This window comes from Octopus bimaculoides, chromosome 26, assembly GCF_046866305.1.
Source record: "Octopus bimaculoides isolate indiv1 chromosome 26, ASM4686630v1, whole genome shotgun sequence".
In the NCBI taxonomy this organism is placed as follows: domain Eukaryota; kingdom Metazoa; phylum Mollusca; class Cephalopoda; order Octopoda; family Octopodidae; genus Octopus; species Octopus bimaculoides.
This window is the reverse complement of record NC_142953.1, coordinates 3566400-3586888: the sequence shown is the minus strand read 5'-3', so window position 1 is coordinate 3586888 and position 20489 is coordinate 3566400. Positions and strand designations below refer to the sequence as shown.

General features: G+C 40.1%; 2 protein-coding genes across 2 annotated transcripts; both read left to right on the top strand.

Annotated features, from left to right (window-relative positions):
• The first annotated feature begins 5740 nt into the window (after window positions 1-5740).
• Window positions 5741-9157, top strand: LOC106879159 (uncharacterized). The gene is made up of 3 exons (XM_014928598.3): window positions 5741-5919; window positions 7081-7224; window positions 8437-9157. The coding sequence occupies exons 1-3, from the start codon at window positions 5874-5876 to the stop codon at window positions 8718-8720; spliced, it is 474 nt and encodes a 157-aa protein (XP_014784084.1). The 5' UTR covers window positions 5741-5873; the 3' UTR covers window positions 8721-9157.
• Window positions 9158-11187: 2030 nt separating this feature from the next.
• Window positions 11188-17279, top strand: LOC106879162 (uncharacterized). Its single transcript, XM_089343063.1, has 3 exons — window positions 11188-11487; window positions 13107-13283; window positions 15115-17279. Exons 1-3 carry the CDS (start codon window positions 11433-11435, stop codon window positions 15378-15380), a joined length of 498 nt encoding a protein of 165 aa, XP_089199189.1. The 5' UTR covers window positions 11188-11432; the 3' UTR covers window positions 15381-17279.
• The last annotated feature ends 3210 nt before the right edge of the window (window positions 17280-20489 follow it).

Sequence of the window (20489 nt, the reverse complement as noted above, 5' to 3'; positions counted from 1 at the left end):
CCTGCTAGAAGTAGCAACAAGCCTTATATCACTCTCTATTGGTATAAAAATGGAAGAAACCATTGGATGATGTAGGTACACTGTGTTTTAAAATTAGAATGAGGTGGTCATGGCTGGAATATTTTTGACTATAGATCTACTGGATGAGGACTGATCTGGGTCTAAACGGCAACAGCAAAGCAAATAAAAGAGCCAACAAGTAAACTTCTGCACATTCCTTCAAACTGCTAGAAATAGCAGCCAAATTTCTCTCAAATTATGTACCTAATCATCTTAAAAGGAATCTGGGTAGGTTTGTTTTAAATACCTTTGATCATAAGGTATGTATCCAGTATATTTTGATAGACGAATAGAGATAATATATGGGGAGAGAATTATTTGGTCTTGATTGAAACAAGGGAAATTCTCTAGTGCTGGAATCACATTACAATGCACCTAGTACAGATCTGTACAAATCATGCTTAAAACAGGACATATGAGCAAGATGGGGTCCCTGACCTGTCTAGGAGAGCAGCAAATTCAAGTAAGAACTAACTGGAGACTGTGACTATTCATCCAATTTATGCCACATAAAAAGTGGATGTAAGATGCTGCTGCTGTTGATGATGATGATGTTCAGCACACCCAGGCTAAACAACTGACATCCTTATCAGTCATAGAATCATATTTTACTTCATTCCACTATTATTTCATTGTATAACAAGGAATTTTCTGAAAGACTGCGTTTCCATTTTATTTAAATACTTGCAAGCGCTAAAGGAAGCACAAATCATCATCATCATCATCATCATCATCGTTTAACGTCTGCTTTCCATGCTAGCATGGGTTGGACGATTTGACTGAGGACTGGTGAAACCGGATGGCAACACCAGGCTCCAATCTGATTTGGCAGAGTTTCTACAGCTGGATGCCCTTCCTAACGCCAACCACTCAGAGAGTGTAGTGGGTGCTTTTACGTGTCACCCGCACGAAAACGGCCACGCTCGAAATGGTGTCTTTTATGTGCCACCCGCACAAGCCAGTCCAGGGGCACTGGCAACGATCTCGCTCGAAAATCCTACAGGAGCCAGTCAGGCGGTACTGGCAACGGTCACGCTCAAAATGGTGCATCTCATGTGCCACCCGCACAAGAACCAGTCCAGGGGCACTGGCAACGATCTTACTTGGCTTGCCGGGTCTTCTCACGCACAGCACATTTCCAAAGGTCTCGGTCAGTAGTCATCGCCTCGGTGAGGCCCAATGTACGATGGTCTTGCCTCACCACCTCAGCCCAGGTCTTCCTGGGCCTACCTCTTCCACGGGTTCCCTCAACTGTTAGGGTGTGGCACTTTTTCACGTAGCTATCCTCATCCATTCTCACCACATGTCCATACCAGCGCAATCGTCTCTCTTGCACACCACAACTGATGCTTCTAATGTTCAGCTTTTCTCTCAAGATACTTACACTCTGACGGGTATTCACATTGACATTACACATCCAACGGAGCATACTGGCTTCATTCCTTGTGAGCTTACGTATGTCCTCAGCAGTTACAGCCCATGTTTCACTGCCATGTAGCATGGCTGTTCGTACGCATGCGTCATACAGTCTGCCTTTTACTCTGAGTGAGAGTCCCTTTGTCGCCAGCAGGGGTAAGAGCTCTCTAAACTTTGCCCAGGCTATTCTTATTCTAGCAGCTACACTTTCAGCGCACCCACCCCCACTACTAATTTGGTCGCCCAGATAGCGGAAGCTATCGACTACCTCTAGTTTTTCACCCTGGAATGAGATAGAAGTTGTTTCCTGTTTGTTTACAGTCTTTATTGCCCCTGAACATCTGCCACAAACAAAAACTAACTTGCTAGTTAACCTGCCTTTGATGTTGCTGCACCTCTTATGTGTCCATAGCTTGCACCAGGTACATCTTATAGAGTTACTACCTACTCCTTTTCTACATACTGAGCAGGGCCATCTATCTGAAGGGGTTTGTGTTTTATCTACCTTCCTACTTATTAGGATTTTGGTTTTAGCTAGGTTGACTCTAAGGCCCTTCAATTCTAGACCTTGCTTCCACACCTGAAACTTCTCCTCTAGTTCTGATAGTGACTCCGCAATTAGGGCAAGGTCATCAGCATAGAGGAGCTCCCAGGGGCAACCTGTCTTGAACTCCTCTGTGATTGCCTGGAGGACTATGATAAATAAGAGGGGGCTGAGGACGGAACCTTGGTGGACCCCTACCTCTACCCGGAATTCATTGCTGTACTCATTTCCAACCCTCACCTTACTGGCAGCATCTCTGTACATGGCTCGCACAGCTCTCACTAACCATTCTTCTATCCCAAGTTTCCTCATTGACCACCAGATAAGGGATCGGGGGACCCTGTCAAAGGCTTTCTCCATGTCAACGAAAGCCAGGTACAGAGGTTTATCCTTAGCTAGGTATTTCTCCTGCAACTGTCTCACTAGAAATAAGGCATCAGTAGTGCTTTTACCTGGCACGAACCCAAACTGCATCTCATCTAAATTGATTCGCTCCCTAATTAGTTGGGCTATGACCCTCTCTGTAACTTTCATAACCTGATCTAACAGCTTGATGCCTCTGTAATTATTTGTATCTAAAGCGTCACCTTTACCTTTGTAGCAGTTGACTATGATGCTGCTACACCAGTCATTGGGTATGACTCCTTCGTGTATCACCTAGTTCGTAATACGGGTGACTAGGCTATAGCCAACACTGCTAGATATTTTGAGCATCTCTGCAGTGATTCCTGATGGGCCGGGGGCTTTCCCGGTCTTCATACTCTTAATTGCTTTATCTACCCTGGTACTATCAACTCGGATAGCTGGTCCCTCTATTGGGTCGACATACGGCAGGCTCTCTTTCTCCCATTCATTCTCTTTATTAAGCAATCTATCGTAGTGGCATCTCCAGACCTCTTTCTTTGCATCCTCATTTAATGCAAGCGTACCATCATCCATGCGAACACATTTCTCTCCTACAACATCACTATTCTCTCTCCTACACTGTCTTGCAACATGAAATACCTCGAGTCTTTGGTCCTCACGGCGCAGAACATTGGCAAATCTTTCCTTATCTGCTTCCCCTCTGGCTAAATAAACCTGTCGCCTAGCCTCCCTTCTGGCACATTGGTACAATTCCCTGCTACCACCGTTCTTCCAGTCCTTCCAAGCCTGTTTCTTTTGTCTAATAGCCCTGTCTACCTCCTTGTTCCACCACCACGTTACTCTGGGTCGGGAGGGGACCTTACACCACCCACAAATCTGGTCGGTGGCTTTCAACAGGTTGTCCCGCAGAAATCTCCAATTGTCTTCCACGTTGTATGATGCTATATCCCCTTCTATTTCGTTAAATACTTCAAGTAACTTGTCTTTAAGTCTCTGTCCGTTTGCAGGGTCTTTAAGCTTCCACACCCTTCTCCTCCAAGCCTGTCTAATTCTGGGCACCCATTTTGCCTTGATCCCAAAGTCGCTAACTACTAATCTATGTTGTGGGGTACATTCTTCGCCAGGGTAGGTTTTGGCATTTATAAGCCGCCCTCTTTCCCTATTTCTGGCGAGGATGTAGTCGATTTGGCTAGAGTGTCTGCCGGAGCGGTAGGTGACTAGGTGACTGGCAGGTTTCCTGAAGTTGGTATTGCAGACCATAAGATCGGTTGCATCACAGAACTCCAGCAGTCTGGTTCCCTCCTCGTTGCGGGAACCGAAGCCATAGCCTCCATGTATGCCATGGAAGCCTCCAGCACGACGTCTGACATGACCGTTGAAGTCTCCAGCCACAAAGAGAAGGTCCCTGTCACTCGTCGACGAGGTAGTTTGCAAGAGGGTGTCATAGAATTGGTCTTTCAGACCATCTGGTAGCCCCGGTTGAGGTGCATAGGCTGAGATGACAGTAGCTAATCTATGATGAAGCACTAGTCTGATCTTAAGTACTCTGTCACTTACTCTAACGACCTCGATTACCTTATCCACCCATTTCTCCGCTAGAAGTATTCCTACGCTCCCGACCCCGTCAGTGTTCCCTGCCCAGAAAATCTTGTACCTGTGTTCTTTGCCTGTGAGGAACCTCGCAGAACCTCCTCTCCATCTTACTTCCTGGATGCAGCACATATCTACGCGTCTCCGTTCAAGCATCTCAACAATTTCACCAGATCTACCTTTCAGCGTGCCAACGTTGAGAGTGCCAATCCTAACAGTATGGGTGTTGGGGGTGTGGGCCTGTAGCCTGGGAAGGGGAAAAGCAGTGTCGTGTACCTGAAAAGAAAACTTGCAATTGGAAGAATTCATAAGCAAAACAGTACCTACAATCTGCAAACATTACTCAAACTTAATGCGCTACCCAAAGGTAGGGGAGAGGATGGCCAAGGCCACTAGATGGGTTCCGGGAGACAGCCGAGGATGACAGGATGACAGAGGAATGCACTTCCGGTGGAGGGGGTGGGAGGGCGGGTGTACCATCAGCGAGGAGATAGGGCTCTTAATCGTAGATTTTAAATATTTGAGAGACAACAATGCATAAATCGTAATTTTTAAAAGAGCAATGAAATCTAGGTGAATAGAATATATATGTAGCATGAATTTAGGAAGCTTAGAAAATGAATAAGTATGAATTTAAGACAAAAACTGAATTCAATTGAATTTCATGGAGAGAAACAAGATAAATAATAGAGGGCAGACTAAAGCGCGAAGGTATGAGATGTTTGAGGCCGTAAATAAATAAAAATCTCTATCTTATCTGCATCTTGGAGACTTCGTCGTAGTATGTCAGCGGAGAAGAGATTGAGATAATTTAGAATGGAAGAACAGAATTACATGTGAGTATCAATGGTGAGTATTTCACTTTCCCTTATCTGCACTGGTATGCTCAAGAAGATTATTTTGCAGTTATATAGTAGTGGGGAAGGCCAACTGTTTGTTTACTATGGACTCAATTCAATGGCTATATGAGTTAGAGGTAAAACAACCATCTAAGGGATAATAAATATCCAATATACTACTGGATGTATACCTATGTATTTATATCCAAATGTTTACTGTTGCAAGGCAATAGTGCAATTGAATAATACGGATCTAGTTATTAATTACAATCATATGCATAAATAAGTAAATAAATAAATGAGAGAATAATACAATACTCTTACAGCTGTTTCTATTTTGGGGGTCTAGTTTCTTCTTAGCTTTATTTATATATATATATATATATATATATATATATATATATATATATATGAGTGAACTTTAGGTTAGCTAAAATATGTTTGTGACATATCTCAACTTCTAAAGTAAATTCACTGTAAAGGTGTAAAAGCACCATATCTGCCTAGTGCTGCTCCCCACTGGATTCCCAGATGTGACATTTCTAACTATTTAGCCATTGTCCATGGAAATACCGAAGTGAGACAACTCCGAGCATTGCTTGCGGAAAAAAGACAGGATGGTCGTAGTTGATCGTCGGTTTGCACAGTTAGAGCTAACCTAGGGCTAAATAACAAGTGTCAATATCACTATCACCACTACTGTTACTACAACTACTACTACTAGTGCTGCTATCTCTCTATCATCCACACCACCACCACCACCACCACTACCACCACTACTCTTGCAACTACAAGCATGACATTAGCTTTATCAGGCTGTGTTAAAAACATACCAAAGATAATCTATTGTGAACTTTGTACCAAAACCACACTGAACAACATAGCAGAACCCCCCCCCCTTGCAAGCCTGTTGTCTTTCATTGAATTTATCAATCACAGTATAGTAGGTGGTGGTGGGAGGAATATAATCACTGTGTGGTTCTGTCGCAGCTTTTAAACAAAAGACAAGCAACACACACACACAGACAGATACAGTTGGGATTTTACATACTTCCTTCATGGATGTTAGAACTTCCTCGACCTTATGGATTCTCTTCCTCACCAGTAAGTTTTCTTTCAAACTTCATTTTTGGTTTACGGTTTTATTTATGCATTTATTTATTTTTGCCATAATCACCACTGCACCACAATCCTCATCAGTGATTCCTGAAGGGCCAGGGGCTTTCCCTGTCTTCATATCCTTAATTGCTTTATCTGCCAAGGTACTGTCGATTTGGATAGCTGGTCCCTCAATTGGGTCAACATTAGGTAGACTCTTCTCCTCTCATTCATTCTCCACATTCAACAGTATATTATGATGGCATTTGCAAGCCTCTTCCTTTGCAAAATCATTAAATGCAAGTGCACCATCATCCATGCGATGCGGACACATTTCTTTCCTATGACATCATGATTTTCTCTTACACAATGTCTTGCAATCTAAAACATTTCAGTTCATTGGTCCTCACATTGCTGAACATAGGCAAACGTCTTCTTTTCTGCTTCTCCTTTGGCTAGATATATCTGTCTCCTAGCTTCCCTTCTGGCAATCTGATACAGTTCTCTGCTACCCAACTTTTCCAGGCCTGTTTCTTTGCTCTAATGGCTCTGTCTACCACATCGTTCCACCAACACATTACCCTAGGTCTGAATAGAACTTTACACCAGCCACAGTTCACCAGTCCCTGGGGCAGAATGTCATAAGGGCCACCCTTATGACATACAGAGGTCATAAGAGCTGCTGAACATCTCTGGGACTGTAATTTTGACTCTGAAAGATATTTTAGAAAAGCTGTATAGCTGAGTAGATAGAGAGTGAGACAAGTGAGGGAGAGTAAGCTGTAGACGAAAGGTGTGGGCTGCAAGAAGTGGAGAGAGAGAGAGTTATTTACAAGGAGACAGAGAAAGGTGAAGAGAGTCACATATATATATAGAGAGAGGAAGGGGATAGTATTAAATGTATGGGTAGAGAGGGGTGAGTATTAGATATGTACAGGCAAAGGGAAAGAGAGAGCTGGGAAGCGAGTCAGATATACTGTTAAAGAAAAATGTGGGGAAAAGAGACAAGGGCAAAAGGAGAGAATCAGATGCAGAGGCAAAGAGAGAGAGAGAGAGAGAGAGAGAAAAAGAAGAGAGAGAGGGGGGATAAGATATACAGAGAAAATATTAATAAGGTTCCCTTCATTGTGAATGTCTTTTAAATGCTGTTATGTTTCTATATTCCAGCACAATGTGCCACAGCACTGCTCTGCTACCAATGTGAAAGCAATTTCACTCATTCAGACTGCGAAAATAATTTTAAGAAACTAAAAGAATTTGTAGTGAATTGTAAGGATTCCTACTGTGCTGTGGAGAGCCTATATGTTGATGGTAAGGCTGTTAGCTTTACTAAACAATGAAAATAGAAATCTTTCAAATACTACCTTCTTCAATTTCTTAATATCTTTCTTTTTAAGGTATAACAGACACATGGATGGCTGGCTGGCTGGCTGGTAATAAGCCTGTTTTTTTAATCATGTGGTCTTGAGTTCAGTCCCACTGCTTGGCAACCTGAGCCAGTGTTTTTTCACTATAGCCCTGAGCCAACCAAAGCTTTGTGAGTGGATTTCAGAGATGGAAACTAACTAAAAGAAGTCATTGTATATTTGCAATGGCCTCTCTCTGAGAATGAAAGGTAGATTGTATGATGCTTATGTACAAACAGCTATGCTCCAAGGTAGTGAGATGTGGGCCCTAAATGCAGACAACATGCATAGACTCGAGAGGAATGAAGCTGGAATGCTCTGAAGGATGTGCAGCATCAGTGTGCATGTATGACAAGGTGCAAATGTGCTGAGAGAAAAGTTGGACATAAGAGAAATCAGAAGCAGTTTGAAAAAGAAAAGACGACATTGGTTTGGACTTGTGATGCATATGGATGAAGGCGTATGTATGTATGTATGTGTGTGTGTGTGGATGGATGGATGGATGTTTGTCTTTGAGTTTAATTAAGTTCTAACAAAGCGACAAGTGTGTGTGGATGGATGGATGGATGGATGTTTGTCTTTGAGTTTAATTAAGTTCTAACAAAGCGACAAGTGTGTGTGGATGGATGGATGGATGGATGTTTGTCTTTGAGTTTAATTAAGTTCTAACAAAGCGACAAGTGTGTGGATGGATGGATGGATGGATGTTTGTCTTTGAGTTTAATTAAGTTCTAACAAAGCGACAAGACTTATTGAGTTAAGAGAGTTCCTGATGTTTGTAAATATGTGGTTGAGCTGGTGTGTTGGTTGAACTGTCAATGCATACATTTAAGTGTGTGTATGCATTCATCTAAAGAACCTCAAAATTGAGAATCTTTGGAAAATCTTACAAATCTTCACTGTGCCATTAATAGATTGGATTTGAAGAATCCACATCAGTTTCTTTTGCACTTTCTTCAAAAAAACCTAGTATTTCTAAGTTATGTATGTATGTGTATGCATGTATATATGTATGTGTGCATGTATGTATGTAGTTGTGTAATTATGTTATGGACAGTCTATTTTTATTTAACGTTGTCAATCTTTTACAAAATGTTTTCCACCTTTGATATTTCAGGTAAAACAAACTTGTTCAGCAGACACTGTAGCAATGGAAGGATGACAATTGCTAACAATGCCAAGATGAAACACCTGAATGCTGAGACCAACATCACTGTGTATGCACGCAAAAAGGAAGCAGTGGTTGCTGCCTCTATCTGCAACAAAGACTACTGCAATGGCCCAGCAAACACCTCCCCAAAACTACAATTACAATTTTCTCTTATTATACTCTCTGTTTCTCTCTTCTACTCTTTTCTTTCATTGGCTTCATTTAACACTTTAAACATTCATCAAAATTAATTGTGTTGCCACCTGTGTGTTTGTTTGTGTGTGTGTGTGTATAGGTACATAGATAGATAGACAGACAGACAAATAGATAGATAGATAGATAGATAGATAGATAGATAGATAGATAGATAGATAGATAGATAGATAGATAAATAGATAGATAGATAGATAGATAGATAGATAGATAGATAGATAGATAGATTATACATATATGTATGTATGTGTGAAAGTTCATTTAATTTTTCTCATTATTTGTAAAAACATATATGTCTCATTTTCTCCATAGGTCTTGATCAAGAGAATGGTATCTACCATCGAATTTCAATGTTCCCTGGGTGTTATGCTTTATATACCAATTCCAAATGATTTCATTTCACGTCATTTTCATTCCTTTCTCTCACTTCTTCAAAAGAAATAACAGAAATTAATAAAATGCTTTTCAAACTGCATTGAACGGCTTTCTCAAACTGAATTTTACACACACACACACATTTATATAAAGTATTTCATGTTGCTCCAGTCCACTCAGCAGGTAAAAAAATGAGCCATCTTGTGATGGACTGGCTTCCCATCCATGGGAGAATATATACACCAGAGAAACCAGGAAACCAGCCCTATAAGTGTATAACTCAGGAAGAATCTATTTATATACAGTCAAGTAATATAACTCACATTATACATATATATATCTTTTATTTTTAATCTTTTACTTGTTTTAGTCAATAGAATGCAGCCATGCTGGGGCACTGCCTTGAAGAACTTTTAGTTGAATGAATTGACCCGGTTTTTATTTTATCAGTCTCTTTTGCCTCACCACTAGGTTTTGGGGACATAACACACCAACACCAGTTGTCAAACGGTGATGGGAGACAAACACAAGCACAAAGACATACACTATATATACAGATATATATATATATAGTGTATATGACGGGTTTTTTTCAGTTTCGTCTACCAAATCCACTCACAAGGCTTTGGTCAGCCTGAGGCTATAGTAGAAGAAACTTGCCCAAGTTGCCATGCAGTGGGACTGAACCTGGAACCATGAGTCTAGGAAGCAAGCTTGTTACCACACAGCCATGGTATTAACATCTTCTACACAAAAAAGAAGTTAAAACTAACGTGGCATTACAAACACACTTTTATGCCTTTACAAGGAAATGATACACACACACACACTCACACCTCAGTAACATGGAGGCACACCTTACGTCACAGCTGAAAACTCGCAATTAATCATTGGAGATATGATATAAACTTCCTACGTAAGAAAAAGGCCACATATTTAGGAATGAAGAATGAGGTGTAATCAACTAAATCAAACCGGTACTTAACTGGTAGCTTTTATAATTGACTCCAAAAGAATGAAAAGACAGTGCTGAGTTTAATAAAATTTGAACAAAGGAAATAAAAAGCCAGTTTAAATATTGAAAGGTATTTTGCCCAACTATTTAACTATTCTGCTAATCTCTTGTCCTTGAAAATATGATATTAAGTTTTGACATTGCCAAAAAGACACAAATTTTTAAGGAGTTGACCAGAGGTTAGTTGATGACATCAAACTTGAACTTGACTGATGTCATAATACTTTTAACCCCCAGAAAACTGAAGGATAAAATCAATGCTGGTAGTTTGTGAATGCAGCCATTGAATAAAGTGATATGAATACTTGTCATATTTGAGAACACGATAGATATATAAAAATAATCCATAGGGAAATGATAGCCAGCCAGGTGCATTAGCAGGTGATTTATTTTCTGATCAGATTGAAATAGGATGTAATAACTGAAGTGTGAACAAAAATCCCAATACGGATATAGCTGCATTTTTACATACCTTTCTGTCTATTCAATTTAGCACACCTTACCAACTCACCACGGTATCTAGTTTGATGATGTAATTCTTTTTTCACAAGGATTCAGGCGTAACAAATTTATCCATGTGCGTATGTGTTTGAGTAAATGTGTATGTGTGTGTCCCCGTATGTATGTGTGTTTGTGTATATATGTATATATATATATATATATATATATATATATATATATATATATATATATATATATATATATATATATATATATGTATATATATATCCATGTGTATGTATATAAATTTAAACAAATCTTTTTTATAAAGCTGCCAAAACAACATAAGTTAAAAGAAATAAAACAAGTCAATGATTTGCACATTTATGCCCTGTTTCAACATGTGAAGATTACCATCCATTCGTTGGGGAATCTTAGGAGAAATGGTATTGAGTTCATTTCTCTGAAGTTTTCCTGAAGAAGGGCTCCTACTTAGAAATATTGATATACACTCACTTGTATTATTTCTTTTAACTTGCATTGCTTTAGTTTCATAAAAAAAATTAAACACATAAATATATATATATATATATATATTATATATATATATATATAATATATATATAAGAGGGTACACAAAAGAAACCGGAATTTTGCAATATTATTTTATTCACTTATTATTTCAGTATTGAAACCTTTACTAGTTTAGCCACACCCATCTCACTCTGTGACATCCAATGACATAATCACACAAACACATGATCACATATACACACATATCTTTTATGTGTGTGTATATAAATACATATAAACACACATATACATTACATATAACCACACACATACACAACACACACACACATACATTATACTACCTTGCAGTGTTCCTAATAAGAAGAAATAAGATTTGAGAGAAAACATGTCGGCTCAAGGTTTACATTGGTTTGTCATACCTTTATGTCTTCTAATATCAGGTAAGAAACTTTATAAATGTCTCTCAAGTAATAATTATTTCTTTTGGATTATGTGAGAATATATTTGAATCAGAATTCATGTTTGTTCGTTTAGTCTTTATCGATTTAGTCTACTCTCTACAAGTCCTTATGTCTCTCTGTCTACCACAGCCAGACATTCCTTGTCTCTGTTGAATACATCGTCTCTCTAAATATCTGTCTGCCTGTCTATCTGTTTGTCTGGCTGTCAGTTTGTCTGTCTCACTCTGTCTGTCTGTCTGTCTTTTTCTGCCCCCCCCCTCTCTCTCTGACACCCACAGCCTATCTTTCTGTCTGCCTCCATCTCTAATTGCCTCTCTGTCTCATCAGTCTCTATGTCCATCTCTCTATTTATCAGCCTCTTCCTGTTTCTCTCTATCTGCCTAACCCTGCTGTTGTTTTTGTTGTTTAGTTCCTCATTAGCCTTCACTGAGCAGACATAAGATCAAATGGCTTTAAGCCATGTCTACATCATCCTTTACCCAAACATTCTGTATCTCAGACCACATTACCTAAAGAGCCCCCTTTTGAAAACTCTGTGTGTGTGTGTGTGTTTGCGCGCGCGCGCGCATGCGTGTGTGCGGTACATGGATATGTGTCGCATACATGTAAGAATGTTGTTATGAGGTGAGTGAGGGGTTAATTGATTTGGTCTAAAGAAGATTCTGTCCCTGATACTCTCCCAGGGTCTCATGGAGCACTCAGCCATTTGCATCTTAACTTCACGAGCAAGCTGTTCCATATGTGCTGTATGTGTGTGTTGTGTATATGACATCATTTTCATCATCATCATCATCATCATCATCATCATCTTCATCATTATTTAACATTCACTTTCCATGCTGGCATGAGAAGAATGGTTTGATGGGAAACTGGTGAATTGCAGGGCTGTGTTGGGCTCCAGTGTCATCTTTGGCATGGTTTCTATGGTTGGGCGCCCTTCCTTATGCCAACCTCTTTACAGAGGGTAACTGGATGCTTTTTTCCATACCTCTAGCACTAAGTAAGGTTGCCATGTAACTTACAAGACAAAAGAACAGGGGGAAAAAAGAAGAAGGACAAAGCTTCCATTACAAAAGGGAAGTATTTGGCAGGGGAAGGTGGAGGTAGGTGGTTGTATGCCAGGTGTTGAAAGAGGGAGGGACAAGCACCGGTATCTTGTTATAGAGAAGATGAAGGAGACAAGAAGATGGTAAAGCAAACTCTCAAGGAACAAGAAAGTGAACATAAGAGACTCAAGGACAATGGTTCATGGAAGGGAATGAGAGAGTGGACGCTTTCATATAAAATATCAATATATATTGTGTATGTGTTGTATGTATGTTTATATCATTATTCAAGTTTATTTCAAGATTTCTTACCAATAGAGAAAGAGCCAGTTTCTAACCGAGATGATATTGTTATTCTGCAGCAGTCTCACAGTTTTGAGAAACACCACCACAACCACCTCCACCAACACCGTTGTCACCATCACCACTACTCTCCCCACTACCCACTGCTGCTACTCCCCATCACCACCACTAACCCTACTTCCCTACCAAACTACTATTACTACTACCACTACCACTACTTCTGAAAAGTTAATGTCACTTCCATTGCAGTTTTGAGTGTTACCAGCCTACAATGTTTTCAGTGTTCCAGCTCAGCTCCTGGTTCCAAATGTGAAACGGGCGTCAAGGAATTTGCCAAGTACAATCATTCTAAATTTGCACAAAACTGTTCTGACTTCAATTTTAAAGGCAAAGTTTTCTGTGCCATTGAAACCGAATATATCAATAGTAAGAAAGATTTCTTTTTTTCAAGCCTGTTTGTTGCTGTTGTTATTGTTGTTGTTAGGTAAGAGAGCAATGCATGCCATCAAGGGGAATCTGGAGTACAAATATCTGAAGCCCAAAATACCCACCATGACTACCAGTCTGATAAGAGTACACCCAGCACATGCATCCCAACCATATGTGCATGACATGGTGATCTCATATCAAGATAGATAGCACATGACCTTGCAGGTGGGGCCCAGTTGGAATCTTCTTCAGGTTGAGTAGTGAATCATACTCTAAAGGTCCCTGAAAAAGGGCTGTTTAAGGATGATGAATGAAACACCCATGTTTCCAAGGGTAAATTATTCAAACCCCAAAGAATCCCTCTCAATGCATGGCTATGACACCCCCCCCCCCACTATTCATGCTCGCACATATCGTCAGCCACTAAGGAACATGTTCAACTCATTAAGGTGAAGCAACTGACATGTAAATCAGAATATTTGTTGTAATCATCATCATCATCATCATCATTAATATTATCATTATCATTATTATTATTAAGGCAGTGATCTGGCAGAATCATTAGCACATCAGGCACTACATTGAGGGTTCAAATTCTGCTGAGGTCAACTTTACCTTTCATCCTTTTGAGGTCAATAAATTAAATACCTGTGAAATACTGGAGTTGGTGTAATCTGCTAGTCTCCTCCCCATAAATTTCAGGCCTTGTGCATATAGTAGAAAGGTTTATTATCATTATTATTATTATTATTATTATTATTATTATTATTATTATCATTATCATTATTATTAATATGAGCGAGATCGTTGCCAGTGCCCCTGGACTGGCTTGTGCGGGTGGCACATAAAAGACACCATTTCGAGCGTGGCCGTTTTCGTGCGGGTGACACGTAAAAGCACCCACTACACTCTCTGAGTGGTTGGCGTTAGGAAGGGCATCCAGCTGTAGAAACTCTGCCAAATCAGACTGGAGCCTGGTGTTGCCATCCGGTTTCACCAGTCCTCAGTCAAATCGTCCAACCCATGCTAGCATGGAAAGCGGACGTTAAACGATGATGATGATGATGATGATGATGATACTTCCGGTTGGAAGGTTAGAACAGCAATGGAAGCTTGACAGGTATTTTTGTTATCAAAACTACTGTTTTTGTTGATTTACACTTTCATTTGCATTTCATTTTATCAGTCCTGAAGGGATCAAAAGCTGAGTCAACGACGGTGGAATTTGAACTCAGAACACAGTGACCTGGAGAAAGTACTGCAATGTATTTTGTGAAACGCTTTGATTACTCAAGTAATAAATTGACCACAAATGGGAAGGAGATCACCGTGACTGTCTAGGAGAGGTAGAGAATGAGGTGCAAGGAAAAAGGGGACAAGAGAGATGGAGTTTAAATGAGAGGCTATTAGACCATAGAAATTGTTACCTGGCTAAAGATCAAACACTAAATGGCAATATGGATGAGTGACCCTAATGACCACAAGTGGTTTGGCATTACTAATGACCACAGATTCATCCTCAATATAATATTGATTTCAAATTTTTCCACAAGGCCAGCAATTTCAGGGGAGAAGGTAAGTTGATTACATCAACCCCATTGCTCATCTTGTACTTAGTTTATTGATCCCAAAAAGGTGGAAGGCAGAGTTAACCTCAGCAAAATTTGAACTCAGAACATAAAGACAGACAAGTATTTTACCTGGATTCTGCCAGCTTGCCAACCTCATTCACAGTAATGATTGTGAACTAACAATTCCTTGTAATTAACAAAAATTATAATTAACTTATCAACACTTTTAAAACATTCTTCTTTTTTTTATCTCTTAGGTAAGAGTTCATATTTGATTAGGGAATGTTCAGATGGAGAAACTTTCACCTTCAATAGGAACTTGGATAATTTCCAGAAATTAAAATACCTTAATCCTGAAAAAAACACAACACTATGTACCTATCGCAATGGCATATTGTGTTTGACAACATGTGAAACAGATTTTTGCAATGGTCCTCAAAGTATGGCTGTGATACATTCACACATACCTGCATTGGTCATTACCTTAGCAATAGGCGTTTTGGCTTTGTTGCCGTCATACTAAAGGAAAATATTCAAATTAATTTGATTTTTTTTTTTTAATATTTTTTACATATTGAACTTATTTTATGCATGACTTTTGGTCTACCCTGTACACGCATGTGTGTGTATGCATCATCTGCTTCGTTTGATGCTTTATGTCTGCTTTCCATGCTGGTATGAGTTGGAGGGTTCGATATGAGCCAACAGGTTTTGGAAACCATGTCTTATTCCAACATCTTAGTTTTGGCATGTTTCTATGGCTACATGACCGACTTAACACTGAAAATTATACATATATACATACATACATATGTACTCATACACATTTACATAGATGTTTATATATGTGTCGATACATATACATGTTTGTCAACTGGTAATCTCTTAACCAAAAATTAAAATACCTTAATCCGGAAAAAAACACAACACTATGTACCTTTTACAATGGCGTATTGTGTTTGACAACATGTGAAACAGATTTTTGCAATGGTCCTCTAAGTATGGCTGTGATACATTCACACATACCTGCATTGGTCATTACCTTAGCAATAGGCGTTTTGGCTTTGTTGCCGTCATACTAAAGGAAAATATTCAAATTAATTTGATCTTTTTTTTTAAATATTTTTTACATTTTTTGTTGTTGTTTCTGAGGTTTTTTTTTTTCTGAGCCATTGTGAATAATGCAGCAGCATTTATCAAGATTGCAGTTATATGTGATGTCTGTTAGCAGCAACCGATTCATATGAGAGTGTCGTGTCTGTTAGCAACAACTTGTATTCTGTAAATTAGCAACAACTGGAGATGGTGTAAGGTTGTGGGGAAGGAAAGCGAGTCACAGCACTCATTCATAATGAGCACTCATTCAGCCCCATCTCAAAATGGAAATGTATGATGGGGCTGGGTAGGATTTTAGGGGTCCAAGAGTGAGTCACAGCGCTTACTCAAAACGCATTTTGAATACAGACACTATTGAAATATACTAATTTTATTGATATTGTAAAAAGAAATATGTAAACAACTAGTAATACTGTAATATATATATATATATATCTAAGATTTTCTAACAAAAGTAAAAATAAACTGGTGGCATCCCATATTAAGAATATATATGTCATATGAAAGATTCACAGTATGGTTGAAAACTTTTACTCACTAAACAGACAATGTTGGAATTTATACAAATAGTAACCTATTGAACCTAATTTCTGTTCTTCACCATATTGTTACAGTGAACTACATACATATCATATTTATATATATATATATATATATATATGCATACAAGTGCGTGTAAGTAAAAATTAAAATTTAAACTTTGCATGTTGGGTATGTCTCTTCACTAGTAGTAAGCAGACAAAGCATGTTCCTAACACCAACCACTCAGCAGAATAGACTTTTTACTTTGGTGGAAGATTTTAATTCAGAACTTTTGAAAACAAGACATTTGTACTACAGAGCCAGAGGTGGTTTCAGCTGGGTTGGTATCAAAAGGGTTGATGACCACTATAGTTCAATATGTAAATAAAACCATTTTTAACTGATATAAAACGTTTTTTATTATGGTCCAAATTTGCAAATTTCCTTTCTCACTTTCTCTCTCTCCTTCACTCTATGTGCATGTCGTGTGTGTGTGTTTGTATATGTGTCTATGTGCCTGTACTCACATGAGTGCATGTGTGAGTATTTTTTTTTTTTTACCACGGTTAAGATATAAACAAGAGTGAGAAAAGTGAAAAACAAAAACACAGCTTTGGAACAAAATACCTTGTGGTATTTGTCTTGCCTGAAATCTACAGACGATCCCTTGAGACTCTCACCAACATCAAATGCAGTCAACCAGAGATTGATCCATGGGGAAACCCATGACTATCAACACAAACTGTGATAAAAATAAAACAATATTATCAGAATTAAAAACAAATGAGTTGATCTTATTGTTGTTGCTACTGCTGCTGTTTTTCTTTTGTTGTTGTTGTGGTTGTTGTTGTTGCTGTTGTGGTTGTCATTGTTTTCGTTGTTTAGCTCCAACCAGTTGAAACTGAGCAGATCTCTTCCTGTCAGGAACATTCTGTTGCCACTACAGGTGATCGAACCCAGGCGCACAAGTGTAAGAATAAGAAAATGTATGGAGTTCCTGGCAGTAGATGCCAAATGGAAAAAAATATTAAATGTGTAACAAAGTAAAAACAAAAAAAAAATTCAAAAATGGGAGGTGGAGTGATATAAAAAGTATTGCTATTAAAAGAAATAAAATGACACTCGTTAAGAAAAAAAGAAAAACTTAAAAGGGAGATGTTGTGGAGATAATAGTAATAATAATGGTGTACCCCCTCCTACGTGATGGGTCAATATAAATAAGATGACATCGGTCAGTATAAAGAGAAAGTACATAGCAGATGGTCGTAAACTGTCATGGTGTTACTTATCTTACTAACTATACTGCTATACCAGAGTAGGCATTATAACAGTCTGACATAAGGATTACAACAGTTGGATGAATAAAGATATATAGATATATGGACATAATATACACGTATGTATACGTGCATGTGTGTGTGTATGTATGTATGTGCATATGTATGCAAACCAAATCCAAAAATGTGGGCCTCACCGAGGCGATGACTACGGACCGAGACCTTTGGAAATGGGCTGTGCGTGAGAAGACCCGGCAAGTCAAGTAAGATCGTTGCCAGTGCCCCTGGACTGGTTCTTGTGCGGGTGGCACATGAGATGCACCATTTTGAGCGTGGCCGTTGCCAGTACCGCCTGACTGGCTCCTGTAGGATTTTCGAGCGAGATCGTTGCCAGTGCCCCTGGACTGGCTTGTGCGGGTGGCACATAAAAGACACCATTTCGAGCGTGGCCGTTTTCGTGCGGGTGACACGTAAAAGCACCCACTACACTCTCTGAGTGGTTGGCGTTAGGAAGGGCATCCAGCTGTAGAAACTCTGCCAAATCAGACTGGAGCCTGGTGTTGCCATCCGGTTTCACCAGTCCTCAGTCAAATCGTCCAACCCATGCTAGCATGGAAAGCGGACGTTAAACGAACGATGAACGATATATATATATACCTCGTCGACGAGTGACAGGGACCTTCTCTTTGTGGCTGGAGACTTCAACGGTCATGTCGGACGTCGTGCTGGGGGCTTCCATGGCATACATGGAGGCTATGGCTTCGGTTCCCGCAACGAGGAGGGAACCAGACTGCTGGAGTTCTGTGATGCAACCAATCTTATAGTCTGCAATACCAACTTCAGGAAACCTGCCAGTCACCTAGTCACCTACCGCTCCGGCAGACACTCTAGCCAAATCGACTACATCCTCGCCAGAAATAGGGAAAGAGGGCGGCTTATAAATGCCAAAACCTACCCTGGCGAAGAATGTACCCCACAACATAGATTAGTAGTTAGCGACTTTGGGATCAAGGCAAAATGGGTGCCCAAAATTAGACAGGCTTGGAGAAGAAGGGTGTGGAAGCTTAAAGACCCTGCAAACGGACAGAGACTTAGAGACAAGCTACTTGAAGCATTTAACGAAATAGAAGGGGATATAGCATCATACAACGTGGAAGACAATTGGAGATTTCTGCGGGACAACCTGTTGAAAGCCACCGACCAGATTTGTGGGTGGTGTAAGGTCCCCTCCCAACCCAGAGTAACGTGGTGGTGGAACAAGGAGGTAGACAGGGCTATTAGACAAAAGAAACAAGCTTGGAAGGACTGGAAGAACGGTGGTAGCAGGGAATTGTACCAATGTGCCAGAAGGGAGGCTAGGCGACAGGTTTATTTAGCCAGAGGGGAAGCAGATAAGGAAAGATTTGCCAATGTTCTGCGCCGTGAGGACCAAAGACTCGAGGTATTTCGGGTTGCAAGACAGTGTAGGAGAGAGAATAGTGATGTTGTAGGAGAGAAATGTGTTCGCATGGATGATGGTACGCTTGCATTAAATGAGGATGCAAAGAAAGAGGTCTGGAGATGCCACTACGATAGATTGCTTAATAAAGAGAATGAATGGGAGAAAGAGAGCCTGCCTTATGTCGACCCAATAGAGGGACCAGCTATCCGAGTTGATAGTACCAGGGTAGATAAAGCAATTAAGAGTATGAAGACCGGGAAAGCCCCCGGCCCATCAGGAATCACTGCAGAGATGCTCAAAATATCTGGCAGTGTTGGCTATAGCCTAGTCACCCGTATTACGAACCAGGTGATACACGAAGGAGTCATACCCTATGACTGGTGTAGCAGCATCATAGTCAACTGCTACAAAGGTAAAGGGGACGCTTTAGATACAAATAATTACAGAGGCATCAAGCTGTTAGATCAGGTTATGAAAGTTACAGAGAGGGTCATAGCCCAACTAATTAGGGAGCGAATCAATTTAGATGAGATGCAGTTTGGGTTCGTGCCAGGTAAAAGCACTACTGATGCCTTATTTCTAGTGAGACAGTTGCAAGAGAAATACCTAGCCAAGGATAAACCTCTGTACCTGGCTTTCGTTGACATGGAGAAAGCCTTTGACAGGGTCCCCCGATCCCTTATCTGGTGGTCAATGAGGAAACTTGGGATAGAAGAATGGCTAGTGAGAGCTGTGCGAGCCATGTACAGAGATGCGGCCAGTAAGGTGAGGGTTGGAAATGAGTACAGCAATGAATTCCGGGTAGAGGTAGGGGTCCACCAAGGTTCCGTCCTCAGCCCCCTATTATTTACCATAGTCCTCCAGGCAATCACAGAGGAGTTCAAGACAGGTTGCCCCTGGGAGCTCCTCTATGCTGATGACCTTGCCCTAATTGCGGAGTCACTATCAGAACTAGAGGAGAAGTTTCAGGTGTGGAAGCAAGGTCTAGAATTGAAGGGCCTTAGAGTCAACCTAGCTAAAACCAAAATCCTAATAAGTAGGAAGGTAGATAAAACACAAACCCCTTCAGGTAGATGGCCCTGCTCAGTATGTAGAAAAGGAGTAGGTAGTAACTCTATAAGATGTACCCGGTGCAAGCTATGGACACATAAGAGGTGCAGCAACATCAAAGGCAGGTTAACTAGCAAGTTAGTTTTTGTTTGTGGCAGATGTTCAGGTGCAATAAAGACTGCAAACAAACAGGAAACAACTTCTATCTCATTCCAGGGTGAAAAAC